The sequence below is a fragment of the Rhododendron vialii genome, chromosome 7a, assembly GCF_030253575.1.
Source record: "Rhododendron vialii isolate Sample 1 chromosome 7a, ASM3025357v1".
Classification (NCBI taxonomy): domain Eukaryota; kingdom Viridiplantae; phylum Streptophyta; class Magnoliopsida; order Ericales; family Ericaceae; genus Rhododendron; species Rhododendron vialii.
Genome location: NC_080563.1, coordinates 4289238 through 4307421, shown reverse-complemented (window position 1 = coordinate 4307421; position 18184 = coordinate 4289238). Strand labels below are relative to the sequence as shown.

The following is an 18184-nucleotide window of genomic DNA, read 5'->3' as shown; positions in this document are numbered from 1 at the left end:
ATTAATGTAAGTACAAGTTTTGTGCAGTGATTAAATCAGAATTTGAGTTCGGATATAACTGGAGGCAGGATCTTTTGTACCGTTGGATTAAATCATACTGTATAAAAATTTAACACAATCTAGAGGCCAAAAAATCTTTCAACTTAGATGTTTATTTTCGGGACAGAGGAGATCGGACCCGTATATATAACAGAGCCTTGAGACTTAAAATATAGTAAAAGCTAATGCTGCCACAAATACCTTGAAAGTTCATTCTAGGGCACTATTGCCTCCAACGTAGCATGTGCATGTGCAATTGTGGTTTTTTTTTTTTAAGGGTCAACAGTCAATAAGGTAGGTGAGATATATATATATATATATATATAATTATTTATAGATATATGTGCGTATATAATTGATTTTCCAGAAGTAATTTATTGTCTCTTTGATACCAAAGTTGGTTTTAACTCTTAGGCCCCGTTTGACAACCCTCCAAGGGGTTGGGATTGGATTGGTGGAGTTGGGATATTATCAATACCTTGTTGGTTTCCCAAAAAAGGTCGGGACTATCAATCCCATGGGATTGCTAGTACCCCAATTTGGGGTATTGCTAATACCATCTCATTCTCTTCTCATTATCAATATCTTTTTATTATCAATCTCTTCTCATTATCAATCTCTTCTATTAATCCAATCTCATCATCTAATCTCATCTCAAACAAACATAATATTAATAATTCCATCATCGAATTTCATCCCAAACAAATATACTCATTATCAATCCCTTCTTATTACCAATCCTTTTTCATTACCAATCCCAATCTTAATCCCATCTCCTTACGAATCTCATTCATCTATCACCGTAATCAAACGGGGCCTTAAGTCGTAACCAGTGTCATATCTTGCAATGGATTTGCTTTTCTAAACTAGAAGCTTATGCTGATAGAGACCAACAATTACTATACGATTACAATTACACAAACTCACTCAGAATAAATATGGGCCCAATTATCAAATACTCAAAAGTTACTGATTATGATTTGGTATGAGTTAAATGAAACAGGAAGAATTTCCCATTGACCGGGGAAAAATATGGGAAAATTCGATCATTTCAATTTCTACCTACATCCATTGATGGAGGGAGAGAGAATTTATTTTTCTTCCCCAACTAAAATGAAATTTACTACTGTAGAAAGGGCCACATCGAATTTCACTTCGATAACTAAATTCCTTCATTATGTGGAGCTCAATTTTCAAGCATTCTCGTCAATAGCAAACTCAATTAGATATATGTATATAAGGACGTACTTATTGTATTATTCAATATCTTATGTCTAAATTCTGAACTAAAAAACTACTTCCTCCTCTGTTATTTTTTGTTCTTTTTTAGAGATTTCAACTTGTTATAGAAATATCATCATTGCACTTGTCAATTTTTTAATTTTTCCTTTTTACCCTTCAAAATACCATCGTTGTATGTATTTACTTTTAAAAATTGAGGATGAAAGAGTAAACTCACCATTTTTTAACCGTTACTTTTCAACTGGAACAATCTCTTCAGGACACTAAGAAGTGCTAACGGGAACAAAAAGAAATTCAGGACGGATATATAGAGTAGGAATCAAGACAGTTAATCAACCACACACTTGTACTACCGAAATTGAGCTGTTTTTTAGTACGGAAAATAACGACCTACTAAACGAACAGCTATGTTGAATTTGGATAATGTTGATCCACTTGTCCAATAATTCTGCGTTCCCGAATTGCCCCCACCGTTGAACCAAATTTACAGAGTCATACCCCTGATATCCACCGGAAAAACTCGCTAATGTCTTCACCGATCCTATTGGACTCCAAGTCGACGGCGCCAACTACATCATCACTCCGACGACTGCTGCATCCGCTAAACCAACGAGAGCTCCGAAATGACACCGTGCGAGTGGAAATCGACGCAAGGTGGTCCACGTAATCTCTCAACCAGCTTCTCCGCGATACTTCGCCGGCTAAAGTCTCCAACGAAATTGCAATGGACTCCTTGTCAACGGAGCTCCCTCGCCGGTGTGTGGTGGACCCCACGGAAACCTCGTAATCTCCGTCGACAATGTAGTCGAAGGAGCCGATCGAGTACGACCTCCGATTATAGCCGGAATGGATCTCCGATCCCTGCCGCCAACTAATGCTTCCGATTTCGACTCTGAAACTGGTTGGTCTTTCTTCGGACGGCAGGATTTTATCTAGTGCATCGGACTCGGTCGGGTGTACCGTGGACCTGCAGAGCGGACATGTTTGGTTGGACGAGAGCCAGGCGTCGATGCACTCGGCGTGGAACGCGTGGCAACACAGTGGAAGCAGCCGGAGCCGATCACTGGCCTCGAACTTCGACAAACATACGGCGCAGTCTCCGCCGTTAGCAAGGTTTCCGGTGACGGAATTGAAGGTGAAGAGAGGAAGGGAGTTGACGGAACAGTGATCTCGCCGTGAATCCCGGTGGTTGTTGATAGAAGAGGGGAAGACGTTGTCTTCTACGGCGGCGAATGTGCGGCTGCGGTGGCGGTGGCGAGCGAGGCAGCGGAGGAGGAGGTAGAGAGACGAGGAGAGGATGAGAGCGGAAGCGATGATGAGTATAGCGATAATAGCGGAAGAAAACGGTGATGAAGGCCGCTGGTTTTCGCCGCCTTCGTAGATGAGATGTGGCATTGTTGTCGCCGCCGTGGCGAGGAGTGGCGGCGGCGGCGGCGGCGCATCCAACCGAGAGAGTATACGAGGCATCAAGATATTCAAGACAGAGAAAAACCTCGATGAGTATTGTCAGGTGGAGAGAGAGAGAGAGAGAGAGAGAGAGTGAGTGAGTGTGTGTGTGCTTGGACCAGCAACACGGGACTAGTCTGTCACTGTCTGTGAGACCAGAGTTGAGAGCACTAGGGACCCCTCTGATTTGGGCTTCGGCTTAAATTCTGTACAAAAAAATTGAGATGAATAAAAAAAAAATTTCATTTCAAATTAAGAGTCCATTATTCTATTTTAAATTGTTCTAAAATGATGGTTTTTTTCCAAAAATAAAAAGAAAATTTTGGTGATTTCTGCCCCTCACAAGTAAATATAAGTGTTATAAAATAGGTAGAATATAAGAGTAATGGTGAAAATGATAGGCAATATAGGTGTAATCATTACATGTCTCCTAAAATAATTGAAATTCCCAAAAAGAGCTCTCAATTTGGATCGGAGAGAATAATATAATTGGAAACTTAAATTTCTTATATTTTTTTATTGTACAAAACTGTTTCGATTATGTACATATCGATGTCTAATCAAATTAATTTTTTTACGTGAATAACAAACTCGACGATGAGTAATTATTCAATAGTTCGGGAGCATCATCACGTGTTACTCCTGAACAATTTATAACCACACATTGCTCTACAAAAATAAACAATTGAAGGGTGTGTTTCGACGGATTTTAGATTACAAATTTTAGTAGAAGCTGATAAACTTGTTTGTTACGTATATTTCTTGTGATTTTGCAATAAATGACATCCGCATGTATTGGTGTATTCAACATCATTACAGGAGACATTGAATTGTTGTGCTATGGATAAAGAAAGCACAGTGAATCTGAACCGTTCATGTACACTTTAAGGGTCTTTTCTTTGTCATTTTTTTTGCACTTAGCATTTCTCCATTGAATTGGAAAGCTCCCAGAATCAATAGTCAATACAATCATGACACGTCTAGTACGAGGCTTAAATTTTCTGTCTAATGTTTTTCGAAAATGATATTGGCACTCTAAAAATTGATGCAGACACTAAAAAATCAGTGTAATTCCAAAGACACTTTCCTTTTTTTTGGAGTGCATATATCAATTTTCGGAGTGCTAATATTATTTTTCATTTTTTGGGGTAATTTTAAATTTTTGTAACTTTTTGTTGTTAAGCGTTTTATCGTAATTTTTGAGATTAATTATTCGTTTCGATGAAAGAAATCAGAAAAGTATAAACATGTGAGACTGATGTTGAATTTTTTTTTATATAAGACGACATTTTAAACAAAAAAGACAATTGTTTGGTATTTTTTCGTCTTTGGTAATAAAAAAATTTTTGTGCTTTTAATTATACTTTTGTACTTTTTAGGCTCATCCCGTTGAAATGAATAATTAATTAAAAAAATATAACAGCAATGGGACATAACTCCTGACAGGTTTAAAAAACTCCTCAACCGTTTTCTTGGTCCGTAAGGGATGGGTTGCACCAAGGCCCAACAACATAGTCCACTAGCCTGACATTTGACCTAGCCCAATGGTTTGGTACCAACACTTATGTGTTGTGAGGATCTGGGTCCAAGGACCAAGGCCCATTCGGTCTGGTCCAATTTGCGCTATTGTGGTCCAAGGCAGCCTTGCAATAATTTGGACTGTTCATTTTATAAAGCATGCCAAATACATTATTCGCGTAACAAGTAGTTTCACCGAACATCGATTGGTATATGAGTAAAACAGAATTCTGCAAGTAGTCTAAGCTCCAAATTTTTTTGTTCGTTTTTTTTTGCACAACTATCTGTTTGTTTACTGAGTTAAGAAAATCAATACACTGATGATACATTACGTGTTACTTAAAATACGGTCATTAAATGCAACTACCGTAACATTGTTTTAACAAAAGAATAAACTAAGAATGAGTTTATGATATTGACTAAACGGTATTTTTGGTATTTTGAATCTGAAGACAAAAAATAATAATTAGCATAAACTCACATAATTAGTGGACGAAACACAACAACAATCTAATCTCATCAGAGCATCTTCACTCCTTACTCAAATCTTGACTCAAACTCAAATTTTGAATAAAAATCACCCAAAACCCTCCTCCACTCCTTACCCAAACCTACACCAAATTGACTCAAATTTTGTTAGGCTCAAATACTTACTCAAATTTTAAAAGGTAAATTTCACAACTTTAAATTTACAATATTGTCACTAATGAAGTTTTTACTCAAATTTGTGCATAGGTTTGAGTTTACTCATTGGAACACATAATACCAAATTAAGTTTTTACCCAAATATTTACTCAAATTTTGGTAAAAATCTGAGTAAGGAGTGGAGATGCTCTCAGTCATCCCGGAAGAAAAAAAAAATCAATCATGAGAAAATAAAAAAGGAATAGTGGCTTTTAAATTTTAATAGTAGTGGCAAATGAAGGCAAATTTATGGGACTTCGAGTTGGTGCTCTGCAGTGAATTATACAGTATTATATTGCGCACTTTCAAATCGATAGATGTACGATCCGAGGCTTAGCCCACTGCACAACACCAATCCCAATTCAAATTTACTTTAGAAAATACTTCTACCTCGTCACTAGCCAGTACCCAGAGGGAAGGTGCCCTGTTGGCCGTTGCTGGCCAAACCCAATAACCCCCCTCTCACCTCTCTTTACATTTATCCTCCAATCCCGCTCCACTCTTGAGAGAGAAACCAAAATCAGGAGAGAGAGAGTATCACACAACCCCGCGACCCAATTCCACAACCCGCCCACCTCTCCGACCTTGCGAGCCGAGCGAATCCACCCCCCACAACCACCATGTTCCGCCAAGCAGCCAGTCGCGTTCTCTCCCGATCCTCCGCCGCCGCCAGGGCTCGGCCGTTCTCCACCGATCTTGCGGCAGCTGCGTCGCCCGACGAGACCTTCGTGGAGGCGTGGAAGAAAGTGATCCCCAACATCGAACCTCCCAAGACTCCTTTGTCCTTCATGACCCCCCGCCCTGCGACGCCGTCTTCGATCCCTTCCAAGCTCACCGTCAATTTCGTACTTCCTTATGCCTCTGAGCTTTCCACCAAAGAGGCAAGTCATACAGAGCTTTCAATTTTGTCAAGTTTTTGTTCTTTAATTTGATTTGAAGTGGGTTTAGTTGGATTTTCTTCTATTGCTGGTATTCTGATTGATCCCTTTTGCAATTTAATAAATAATTGGCTCCCAAACCCACACATGTAAAGTTTCGATCGCTTTGTTGATTCTTACTCTGGTATATTAAGTCAGCCCAACATTTCGAACCTTGATTACTTCTTCACTTGTGGGATTTTTAGAGAATTATGCTGCAGATAGGATGTAAGAAATGGAATTAACAGCAGCCACAACTGCGATTGGGGGGGGGGGGGGGGGGGGGGGGAGGTGCGAAATTGAGTTTAACTAAAATGTTCTCCTAAATTGGAGAAAGCATTTGACAACTTCGGGGAGAAACAAACTGGTTCGAGTACTCTCCTAGATAGGTGGTCAAGTGATAAGTTTTGAGGACTTATCTGTCAATGAGAGAAACTTTTGTATATCCCAGGCATAGGAGGGGTCTTGGTATCCCCTTCAGTCCGTTTTTAATTTTTCAGCCATTTTTTGAGCACACTTTGATGATTATCTTCGTTCATTTTGTAGAGCTCGGCGAGAACATTAATCTTGAAAAAAATCATGGTCATAGGACTTTAGTAGATACATGATCAACACACGCGAAAATTGAAGAAAAACAAAAATTGGATCAAAAAACACACTGAATTAGATCCCAATTTTTGTTTTCTTGCATTTTTCACGTGTGCCGATCATGTATCTACGAAAGCCTGATGATCATAATTTTTGGCAAGATTATTGTTCTCTCCGAGTTCTACAAAATGAATGAAGCCGATTATCAAAGTATGCTCGGGTAATGGCCGAAAAATTGAAAACGGACCGGAGGGGTATACGAAGACCCCTCCTATACCTGGGATATATAAAAGTTTCTCTTGTGATTGAAAGATTGGTTTATATAATGATTGGTGAAGGAAATAGTTTATTTTGCCCGGAAATTTCAAGTCAATATGGAGAAAGATAGTGGTTCAAGAAAAACAGAGCCAAATGAAGGCTCATGGTTCCTAGTAGGTATACAGACTACTAGCCAAAAGTAGTGGGAAGTTTATGGTTCCTGGTAGATGTACGAAATACTGGCCATGTGGATGATAATAGGTAGCTCCTTTTGGGCATGAGACTGGCCACATACACGATTAGAAGGACCAACATTAATCAAGACCACAATACAATTCATATAAACTTTGAGTTTCAGAGTTTTCATAACCCAAGAAAAGTTGTGCAGGCATGTAAAATGCTACTGAGCACTAATGATAGTTATTCCTAGTAGTACGTCTTCAGATTACCATGGATGGAAAGTATCAAACACCATTAGACTGAGTTTATATGATGGGTCTAAGGTACATACTGCATTGTACAAGGGAAGGGAATGAAGATAGTTGTCTCCTATTTTCCGGAATTTCAAAAAACCTAACGATTATTCCAACATCTCTCTCTCTCTCTCTCTCTCTCTCTCTCTCTCTCTCTCTCTCTCTCTTCGTATTTGCAACCCTCTGCCAAAACATAAACAGGTTTATTCACATCTACAGGGCAAGGAAAAGAAGTTCAATGTAGGACAAAGAATATGACCTTGCTTCCTTATCTGGAGCTTCAACTCTACTGGATCAAAATTTATTTTCGTAACCCCTGCACTTAAAAGTGTATTTAAGGTGGGTCAATACTGGAAACTGTCTTTAGTCTATTGCAGACGTTCTGATCAACTTTCCTGCCTCCAAGCTTACACTAGTCTTTTCAGCAAACCCTTCAACTATGCTCAGTTCGTCATCTTGTTCATTGTTATTTGTTACTCTTCTTGATCACACTGGTTTTAGGCAAGAATTCACCAACTTCAGTTTATTAATTGTCCTTGATGAACATGTAGATTGTAGTTCAACGAGGTTAGTTCTTGCCTCATATTTGTAGCTAGGGAAAAAGTACACATCGTTCATTTCACTCAAGAGTCATAAACTCCTCAAGACTAAAGTGTGCTACTTCCCGAATGGTTAGTTATTGTCTTGTTGTAGCAAGTAAGGGTGGCCTGCTTATTGAGTTCCTCGTCTGTGGAGTGCTTAGTCTTCCACTCCATAAAATCTCTCTGACTAATGAGGGCAAACTGTAAGGCAAACATTTTCATTAACAACATTGGCTCCGTTTCAAATATCCATGGATCAAGGTGGTTAAATGTATCACCTGACGGGGGTGTCAAAGTGATTCCTAGTTGATGCTGATGGGTCCCATGATTTGTTTTGTTAACTTCTTATTTGCTTGCAGCATAAGATGCTTTAATAAACCTTGCAAAAAGAAAAATCATAGCATTCTAAAGATTCTTGGTTATATACTTATTTTCCTGAAAGGATAACAGATATAACTCCACGTGATTAGACTTGATTATTGTGAATGTTATATCTACTGGTTACATATGGCATTGAATATAGGATGCAATGTGTTTTGTGATATAGTTTCTTCCTTACTCCAACCGCAATTCATATAGGGGAGAGAGCTTCTGTCAAAGAGACTACCCCGAGAATCGCATTTTTATAGCGCCGCATATCGAACCCCTCAATCAACTTCCAAAGTTTAATATTGTGAACTGTTCCTTTTAGGTTACAAGGTATTTGAAGCTATAGTTGGGATACTATAGAGAGAAGATTTTCTTGTTAGAGTGGAGCTGAATTTTGTATGAAATAATGGTTTGACTTTGAAGACGGGTGGGGAATGGTTGGAAGACATATTTATTCTTTTTGCCATCAATAACTAACCGAGAATAGAACCTTTGTTCTACTGCCCAGAATATATGAAATTTTGTTCAGATGGTATGTTTTATGGAGGCAGTGACATGCTCTGGAATTTTGTTAGCCTGTAATTGGATCAAGATTTGGGTATGGAAAAGGAACTGAAAATGGAGAATTTAAAGAGATCTGACCTTTGTGAGCCATTAGATTATTTTGCTTTTTTTCCTTTCCCATACCCATATCCTCGATCCACATAACAGTCTTGACATGGTGCTAAATGGACTTTTCGTCTCCTATATGGCACTTGGGGATTAATTGTATGGTTGTCATCTCACTTTTAGATGTGTTCTTGCAGGTTGACATGGTCATAATCCCAGCTTCAACCGGACAGATGGGTGTCCTTCCGGGGCACGTGGCAACAATCGCTGAGCTGAAACCTGGGGTTATGTCCGTGCACGAAGGGGACAAAGTGGTCAAGTATTTTGTCAGCAGCGGTTTTGCATTTGTTCATTCAAACTCTTATGCAGATATAATTGCTGTTGAGGCAGTGCCAATTGACCAAATTGACCCTGCCCTCGTCCAAAAGGGTCTTGCGGACTTCACCCAGAAACTGAGCTCGGCCTCTACCGATTTGGAAAAAGCCGAAGCCCAAATCGGAGTGGATGTGCATAGTGCTCTCAACTCTGCTCTCACAGGCTAGTGTTGCTGGTCCCTAATGTCTCTTGATTCAAGAATTGTCTCACCCATTTTTGCTTTTTTTGACATATGCCTTAATTAAACATTTGAAGTCTGTTCTTGTGACAGAAACTGGTTCGAGTTATTTTGTTTATGTACTTGCTGTGTTGGATGTGGTGGTTGATACACCATCTTTGAATGGATTTAATCTAAGTAGAAACAAAACCTCCTCCCTTGTCTTTTTCGCAATGCCAGTCCTCTCTTTGAAGGTGTATTCTCTTTGCTAGGCCAAGGCCCTCTGTTCCAAAATTTATCATGCTGTTTAAAAAAGGTGGGAAACTCTCAAGACATGATTCCGATTTCTGTGGTGGAAAATAACTGGGTTATGGTTATACGCAATTTTCGGTACATTTTGTTTCATTTCATGCTCTGTTGTGAAATGAAATTAAGAGAAGGAAAATCTAAACCACCACCCCACTTTGCTCCCCTGTGGCAATCCCCCTGGAATTTTTCGATGTGGGAAATTGGATAGGGGTGTTGAGATTCCATATTCTGAATTTTTTGAGACTAGGAGAAGCACACTTTGGTCCTATTGTCTTTGGTTATGCTGTAGGATCTCTGTTAATAGCAAAATGAGACGAGTTCTAGACAATGCGGTCAATTGACTGTATAGGAATTATTGCAACTGAATTTTGATTGAAATGTGGTAATTTAAGTGTAACGACGAGCAGATTTGCACATTGTTGAGTTCCATTCCTACCATCTAACAGTTCAATATGTTGATGGAAGTGGTAAATGGTGGTGGATGTTGCTGCTGTCGGGTGGTAGGGTTCTTAGAATGAACAGTGTGCTTTTTACCCCTTTGAGATTAAAAACCTTCGTTTGCCGGGCAAAAAAAAAAAAGTGTGCTTTTTATGCCGAAAGATGACCAACTGTTACTTGACCCAGTGTTGTGGAGTCATCGATCAGTGGCTCCTTGGGGACCAGGCCTAAATGGTTAAGGTATAGTTGAGTAGTTATGGCCTACTCCACTCTATTCCACTTCGTCAGAACCGATCATGTTATAGGATCCCCTGAGCATGCCATATCACCATTGTCTAATTGCACATCATTCTTAACTTCGTTTTATCATTTAGTTTTGATCATTTGAGGCTGCTAAATTCCCTTTTTCTTCGTCCTATGCTTAGCTTAGCTCTTTTTGTTTTTTGGTCTCCCTATAACACGAGCCCAAACTGGAAGGATTTTCACATTTGCCTACTCGGGCATTTATTGAGGGGGTAGAAGCAAGGAAATTTGCATGATTAGGTCTCTTTTGTGAGGTTTGATTACGTTCATATGAGGTTGTTACTGTCTCAGCCTGTATAATTGCAAATAGTTCGTTAGCCACAAAATGCTCTGAGACCCATATCAAACACACCCATGACTAATCCACTGCTTAGAGAGTTTGATGTGTTTCTCTTTTAAGTTTAGTTACAAAAACTGGGAAAATTATGAAGCATTGTTCCTGATCAATTGACCCCTCGTTCTGAGCTATGTCGAAGGGTGAGGGTGTGTACCCTCAGCTTTTGAGGTTTCTCACGAACGCACGCGTGCACACAAATACACATAGTTGTTTCGATTGATTCCGGAGACATCCTCATTAGTCAGAAAGCTCGTCTTATGTGTCTCGCAATGGTGTAAGAAATTAGAACAAGTGTTTGAGTGAAATGTTGGTTTTGAGGCCATGTAAGGTGGATGCATCATGAGAAAATTCTAGGTAGAGAGATTTGGTTTCAGGAGAAAGAAGAAAAACGAAAGAATGACAGACAGTGGGTTTATTTATGAGGCCATTTTTCTTTCACAGTGAGGAAAGTATGAAGTATATTGATTAGTGAGTTAGTGACATCTCTCATGATTTTATATATATATATCTAGCTTGGCATTTGGCAAGACGCATTCTTATATCTGTCCCTGTCCTCCTGTTATTCGGTAAGGTAATAACAAACGAAATAGGTGTTTTGTCCCCTTGGGCTTTGCCGAATTGTTAACTTCAAGGTCCTGAGATTGGTCGAAGTGCGTGTAAAACTGTAAGTTGGCTCGGACATCTTGCTATTAAGAGGAAAAAAAAATAAAGGTAACAAACGACACACCTTGTGTAACTATGAACTCATCACATTCGAGTTGGGCAGGGGCACTGTTAATGACGTGAGGACAATCAACTACTCCTTAAAATGGGATTGCTTTTCATTTGACTAATGGTGAAGTATAAGCTTTAATAATACTAAAAGATAGTAAACAGCTAGCTAAATAATTAGTGAAAGTCCTTCTCAGTGATCACCATCAGCTCCAGTTGGTACTGCCCTTTATAATGGCAATATGCGGTGCGCAATCATCTAATGGACATCTATCCCTACGGGCCCATTTATAGCACTTTAACAAGTTTCGAACGTATAAAACTAACATGAAAGAGTAAGCAAACCTCTGATTCTAAGTTCTGCTAATGGCTTTTGAGAATTTTTGGACTTTTTTTTTGTTTTTATATAATTTTTTTTTTACATTTGTTAATTTTCTGGATTATTGATTTTTCTTGTCAATACGAATTGAAAAAGTAAAAAATTATAATTTTTGTTTTTTTTTTTTAAATATCAAGATAAAGCCCAAAAGTGTCATCGTAACGGAACTTAGCTTAAGCTAGACCGCTAACCCGTTCAAGTACCTGTTGATTGCTTGACAAAGATGCCCCACCTTAAAGGACGCGTGCCATCAAGGGAGAAGAAAAAGGAATGAGAAATAAAAAGATGGAAGTGGAGCTGTCTTTTGCTTGATTGAGCTCTGAAAACGGAGTCTGGCCTAATTTGGCATTATAAGCTAAATGACTTGTTTTTTTTGTCTTTAATCAGTTTTTCTTTCATAGTTGTTAGTTTTTTGTCGATTTTTTTGAAGATTATTGTTTTGTCATGACGAAAGAAATTTAAAAGGTAAAAAATTATGATCGAAAATCGGAATTTGTTATACTGCAAATAAATAATAATGCAAAAGCCAATAAATTATTATTCACAAATTTTAATGAAAATGGGATTTGTCATGGTCGTCATATGTCCGCACATTTCTCAAAAGGGCTATAATAATGTCAAAATTTTGATGAGTAGGAGTAAGAAATTGTACCAACACATGGTATAAGTCTTTTAAGCACTATACAAGTATGGACATTGAGAAAATCAGTATCAAATCTGTTCGCAAAACGAGCACAATATTAAGATGTCAACATGGGTAGTTGGGTGATGTCTCCACAAAATTATTAGCTAGAGGCTTAAATTTATAAAAGATGCTGATTTTGTCATTTCTTTTTTTGTTAACACTTGCAAAAATACACTTACAAAAAAGTGAAGTTAACAAAAAAAGGGAGTGGGAAAATAATTTCTCTTTATAAATTCAGAAATGATATAGGTACCGACGGTCGGGGTGGGATTTCGTACCGACTGACCGGACGGCTGATCCGAACTGTCCAAAAATTCTATAAAAAAAATCGAGGGGTCCTACGCGGGAATCAACGGCATCCAAGATGTGTAGGGTGCTTGATCCGAGCACCCCTTTTTCGTGTATACACGTATATACACAACAAAAGGGTACTCGGATCAAACACCATACACACCTCGGATGCCGTTGATTCCCACATAAGGCCCCTCGGTTTTTTTTTTAAGAATTTTTGGACAGCTCGGATCGGCCATCCGGTGGCCGGAGACTGTCCGGCACGGCCGGTCAGTACGAAATCCCTTCCAACCGGCCGATACTTATAGCACAACTCTTATAAATTCACTAAATGGGACGATTTTTGTTTAAGGGTTCACGTGCTCAACCCTTCTTTCGATATCCCACGGCCAAACAATCCCACCTGTGAGGATACAAGCGGTACTTCATTTTATTAACTTATGCCAATATTCGCTCGATCACCCCCCATTGATTAATTGACCCTCGGGAATTGAGCTACGGAGTACAGTAATAAACAAGCCAAACCATTCGAGTCCGAATTCGTGCTCCCTGTTGAGAGCTCGTTTGAGATTAGTTTTCACATAAACAAACTAAGGTCGAACGTCCTTTTTAAAGCTCGTTAAGTTTTCGAACGAGCTCGAACAAATTATTGTTGGGCTCGTTCAACTATTGATGTCAGAAGAGTCCAAGCTACTCAAGATCTGTTCTGACTGTTCGTTGTTCGACCATCTTTACAAGCTTGTTTAAAACATCGGTTCGTCTCGTAAACAAGCCCAAATCGAAAAGTATTTCCGAAACAAAGCTTGAACAAAGAGCCATTCAGCTCGTTTATCAGCGCTACTCATGAATCGTGAGAAATTTTTGGGTGCCGGTAGGGTACCACATACATCGTATCTTGTCTGCAATTCGGAACGTCCAAACGGCCTAGATTTATCCTCTCTCCCTCCTCTCACCCCGCTACTCTCTCTCCTTTTTTCTCTCTCCAAAATTTAGACCGTTCAAAACACGTTTGAACAGTCCGAATCGCCGGCGAGCATTGCCACGTGGTACCCCTCAGGACCCAAAAACTTCTCTGTCAATCGTGCCATCTGGCCCATCTCCGAGGGACGAACGAGGGAGCAGCGATCTCCACCGTCAATTTTGTTGACTCCCTCGGGAGTTGGTTTCATCTCCGAGAACGTAGAACGAGAAAGCAGTGGATTATAATAATTTCATTCGAGACCACGTAGCCGTTGGAGTAATAATTAGGTGCTTCGCTGTATAGGCGACGAGGACTGCACGTGTAAAGGATTCTGCCCCATGTTCACGGGGCAGGGGTCGCGGGCAGAGGGGACAATGACCTCGAATACAGTGCCCGAACCAATGCATTGTACTGAAAAAACGTCTCAGATGGGTCCCACGTTTGGAGAGAAAACTGCACGCCTTGCAGTTGGTCTTTTCTTGGCCAGATGATGGTTCGATTCGACCATCGAAATTATTCATTTCGTAAAGGTTGTCTAGAAACTCAGCCACGCTAAAGATCGGGTTTTATCCCGTGTGCTAAGTCTATTTTTTTTCATAAAATTAAAATGTAATCCGGTTAGTTATTGATTGAAACCCGATCAACAAGAATTTTAGTAGTATGATTAATTTTTTTAAATGAGCTCTAATGTTTTGAATGAGATCTACAAGAAGAATGATTTCGATTGTTAAATTAGAACCATCATCGAACCAAAAAACACCCAATTGCACAATGTTTGATTACCTTATGAAATTCCTGATGGCAAAATTATTGATTGGTTCTGGGGCACAGTCACATGTCGCCAAACTTTTTTTCCACCACATATTCATGTATGAACTTTGCGTAAATTTTTGACGACGAAAAGTGTTGGGACACTATATGACGGTGCTTTAAGACGACTAAATAATTGGTGATGGGTTGTGGGTCCAACGTCGAATCATTGCCAATGTGGGGATGACAGAGAAGAGACAAAGGTGGGCCCGGTCTCTAGAGAAGACGTGAAGCTTACAGTGACGGGGTTTGGTTTTGTGCGTGCAGTTACAGAAATACCCTTGTTTGAATAAGCTCGGAAGTTCAGAACGACAAAACCAAGGGTGTGCACGTAGTTTCGAAGGTCAGTGGTAGGTTGTCTTTCTCTTCCCCCTTTAAATCCCAAAGTTGCTGGAAATACTGTATTTGCCCCAATATTATTCGGGTGTCATGCAACTAAAGGATTGTTTGGAAAGGAAAAGGAATGAAAACTTCGAGGAAAGTGTAGAGAAACATTTAGCGTGCATGTTTGATTCTTTGTTCGTTAATTTCTTCCCAAACCAAACGAGGAAATTTTATCTTTTAATAATGTGAGAGGGGAAAAAGTAAATGAATAACTAAAATGTAATGATTTTAGCACTCTACCGTTTTATAAATGCACTCCAAAATTTATCATTTAGTGATTAAAATTATACATAGCTTAACTTTCGAAGCACATAAGAAGACAAGCTTTGGAGTTGCCTATATCATTTAAAATGGTGAACAACCTTTAAAACAAACAAATCAATGAGATTAACACTCTTTATTCAACTCCAGTTAATATTCAATAAGTATATTTTAGAGGCATTAATTTACGTAGATTTCATATATAATTTCACTTAACGTCCACTTTAATGTGACTGAGCTATATATACCTCTGTACGCAAGTAATATTTTTCTATAAGCACTTTATTTTCATTAATCTTATAGATCTTTAATTGCTAGAGACCCTCAGTAGAGTCATATCGATTTAATGAATGAATGCATAACACAATGTAGTTAAGAGTCCAACAATGTCAGACCTTACAAATATGAATTCAAACTACTTGAAATAAATCTAAAGAACAGTGCAAATTAAGCAAAGAAAACCTAAATAATGTCCTTTCATAGTGTGAAGAGTATGAAAGTTCATGCACACAAACACAATTTTACTTGACACAAGGGACCAAATGGCAAAATGTGCCTCAAAACCGACGGAAGCATTGATGATGGCCATTGGATGCATGAACCGCCAGCCCACTGGATTCATGCCCTGGATTCTCTTTCCAAAGTTTCAGCTGCTCAATGGACCACATTCAGTGGTCTAACGGTACCGTCACGTAGTTGCTCGTCATTCTTTTTCATTGATCACACATTCTTGTGAATCCAAACACTAATTAATATTGAGTCCGACCAAAATATGTGGTGAAAAATGGTGTTAGATCGAGTCAAGCACCACGTGGCGGAACCAAGACCATGAAATTTCCCCCCCTCCCCTCACTCCCCCAAAAGATAGGTGTTCTCTAGAGTCTAGGGTCCCAAGTACTAACCAATGAAATAAATGACTTTCTTAGAGCAAAATAAAACGTTCAGAAACTCAATATGTGGTTGGTGAGGAGTACCAAGGTTCCCTGAACCATGGACTACCTGATTTTTTTACCTCACTACTACAGTCTACAGTCTGGCCCTTTGGTCTGTCTATCAACTGTTATAAAACCAGTGCCACCCCTTTTCCCCTCAGTACAACCACCTCTCTCTCTCTCTCTGTTGTAGGCTTGTAGCAACCTCCGCTTCTCAAGATCACGGACAAGATGAGGTCAGCAGCTCTATCTAACGCCGGGTATAGAGAGTGCAACCAGGGATCCCATTTTCTTGAATCCTGTTTTCTGTGCAGAAAACCACTTGGTCAGAACAATGACATATTCATGTACAGGTTAGCTAAACATTCCCTAACAGAAAGTCTTTGCACGCCTCCTTAAAACACAACTATGGGCATGGCTGTGTCCGGCCGTTCGATCTATGTAGACTCATATGTATCGAACAATTCCCGATAAAGTTGAGTTCAGAGTTGTGTTTTAATGGTTCCCTAACAGAAAGTCTATGCAAGCCTCTTTAAAACACAATTTGGGGCGCATGTTGTGCGTAGCCGTTCGATCTATATGGACCTATATGCATCGAACTGTTCTGAATAAAGTTGAGTTCGGAGTTGTGTTTTAATGGTGCGTGTGTATCGTTGCTCTTTCCCTAATCCATCTTTCCTCACTAGTATTTCTTAAAGAAATCCCTTTGGATGAATTTGATGGAGATTTGGGTTCTGATGGGTATTTTGGTATTTTTGCAGAGGGAACACACCATTTTGCAGCCAAGAATGCAGGCAAGAACAGATGGAAACAGATGAGGCAGATGAGGCTAAAGAGAAGAGATGGAAAGTCCCATCTTCCAAAAAAGCCCTCAGACAAACAACTGCTGCTGAACCCACCAAGAAACCATCTAGTTTTGTTGCAGTGGCTTAGATGTATAAACACTACCCTACAAAGCCTCAAATATTCAACCGGAGAAAATAACAGCTAAATTCCTATGACTTCTGCAGAAAAAGTTACGTACGAATGAGGAAATTGTAAAATGGTAATAGCTTGTGGTTGAGTCCTGTAAAGGCAACGGAGGGCATATCATGAGGGGAGGGGTTCGCCGGATCCTCTTCGCTCTAAAGAGGATCCGAACCCTTTTGACCAGTTCAAAACTTGGGATGGAGAGGATCCGAATCCTTTTGACACCCTTGCTTTTCTTTTTTGGTTGGATTTGTTTTGATGGAAAGGTGAGCCCCCTTGAATTGATGGGGATGTAACAGGATGACGGTAATCCTAAATCTTCGTAATGATATTTGGTTCAAACCAAAGATGTGAATGACTACTTGATGTTTCCAAATAAGTAGGATATGAATTGGTGAGTTGATTTGCTCAAACCAAAATCCACCGAAAGAGATTGGATTTCGGTTTAGGCGACTTGATGATTTGATCTGTTTATTTTGTACGCCTCAATGTGTTTATTGTTCATGCATAAACTTAGATAATCAAACTTCAATATCGATATCTACCTGAACGGAACATAATTGTCACGATGGAAGATCTGATCGAGCTCATGGAGAGGTGGAGGAAACAATAAATAAGGCTGGGCCAGCTGGTTATTCATTAGTACTTATTTGTTTTTGTCTTTTTGGTGTAGGCCTTGTCAAGATTTCCAACAAGTTTTTTTTTTCACAGCTTTCGCTTTCTAACGTTGATGTTTGCTGCTAATGAACTAGCTCTAAAAAATCCAGGCTGTGTTTGGATTTGTAGAGGAAAACTAAAGCTAGGAGAAAAGGAAAAGAAAAGTTCCATAATTCTTTTCATTTCTTTACATACAATCTACAAACTATGAACCGTAAATCATTCGCTCTCCGTTCTTGTTTTACGTTCTCGTTTGTGTTGATTTTTGTGGCTCCAACCCACGCTTGCATTTACTCAGCAGACAAGGAGCCTCGCAAATCTTCATCTGATATCCTCCGGTATCCTTCAGCCTCCTTTAGAGTAAATGAAGGGAGACTACCATGGCAAAAGTGTGAGTAATGAACAGGGTCTCCTCTGGCTATAAAAGTAGACTCCTAGTTCTTATCTTTGTATCAGAAATCAGAGAGAGGAGAGTGATACACGAGTGGATTGTGAGGCAAT

General features: G+C 39.4%; 3 protein-coding genes across 3 annotated transcripts; 2 read left to right on the top strand and 1 right to left on the bottom strand.

Annotated features, from left to right (window-relative positions):
• Nucleotides 1-1720: 1720 nt before the first annotated feature.
• LOC131331959 (E3 ubiquitin-protein ligase ATL4-like) lies at nt 1721-2822 on the bottom strand. The gene has a single exon (XM_058365940.1). It carries the CDS (start codon nt 2746-2748, stop codon nt 1774-1776), a length of 975 nt encoding a protein of 324 aa, XP_058221923.1. The 5' UTR covers nt 2749-2822; the 3' UTR covers nt 1721-1773.
• Nucleotides 2823-5341: 2519 nt separating this feature from the next.
• LOC131331961 (ATP synthase subunit delta', mitochondrial-like) lies at nt 5342-9466 on the top strand. The gene is made up of 2 exons (XM_058365943.1): nt 5342-5810; nt 8922-9466. The coding sequence occupies exons 1-2, from the start codon at nt 5550-5552 to the stop codon at nt 9264-9266; spliced, it is 606 nt and encodes a 201-aa protein (XP_058221926.1). The 5' UTR covers nt 5342-5549; the 3' UTR covers nt 9267-9466.
• Nucleotides 9467-16089: 6623 nt separating this feature from the next.
• LOC131333662 (FCS-Like Zinc finger 1-like) lies at nt 16090-17373 on the top strand. Its single transcript, XM_058368297.1, has 2 exons — nt 16090-16410; nt 16819-17373. Exons 1-2 carry the CDS (start codon nt 16289-16291, stop codon nt 16988-16990), a joined length of 294 nt encoding a protein of 97 aa, XP_058224280.1. The 5' UTR covers nt 16090-16288; the 3' UTR covers nt 16991-17373.
• The last annotated feature ends 811 nt before the right edge of the window (nt 17374-18184 follow it).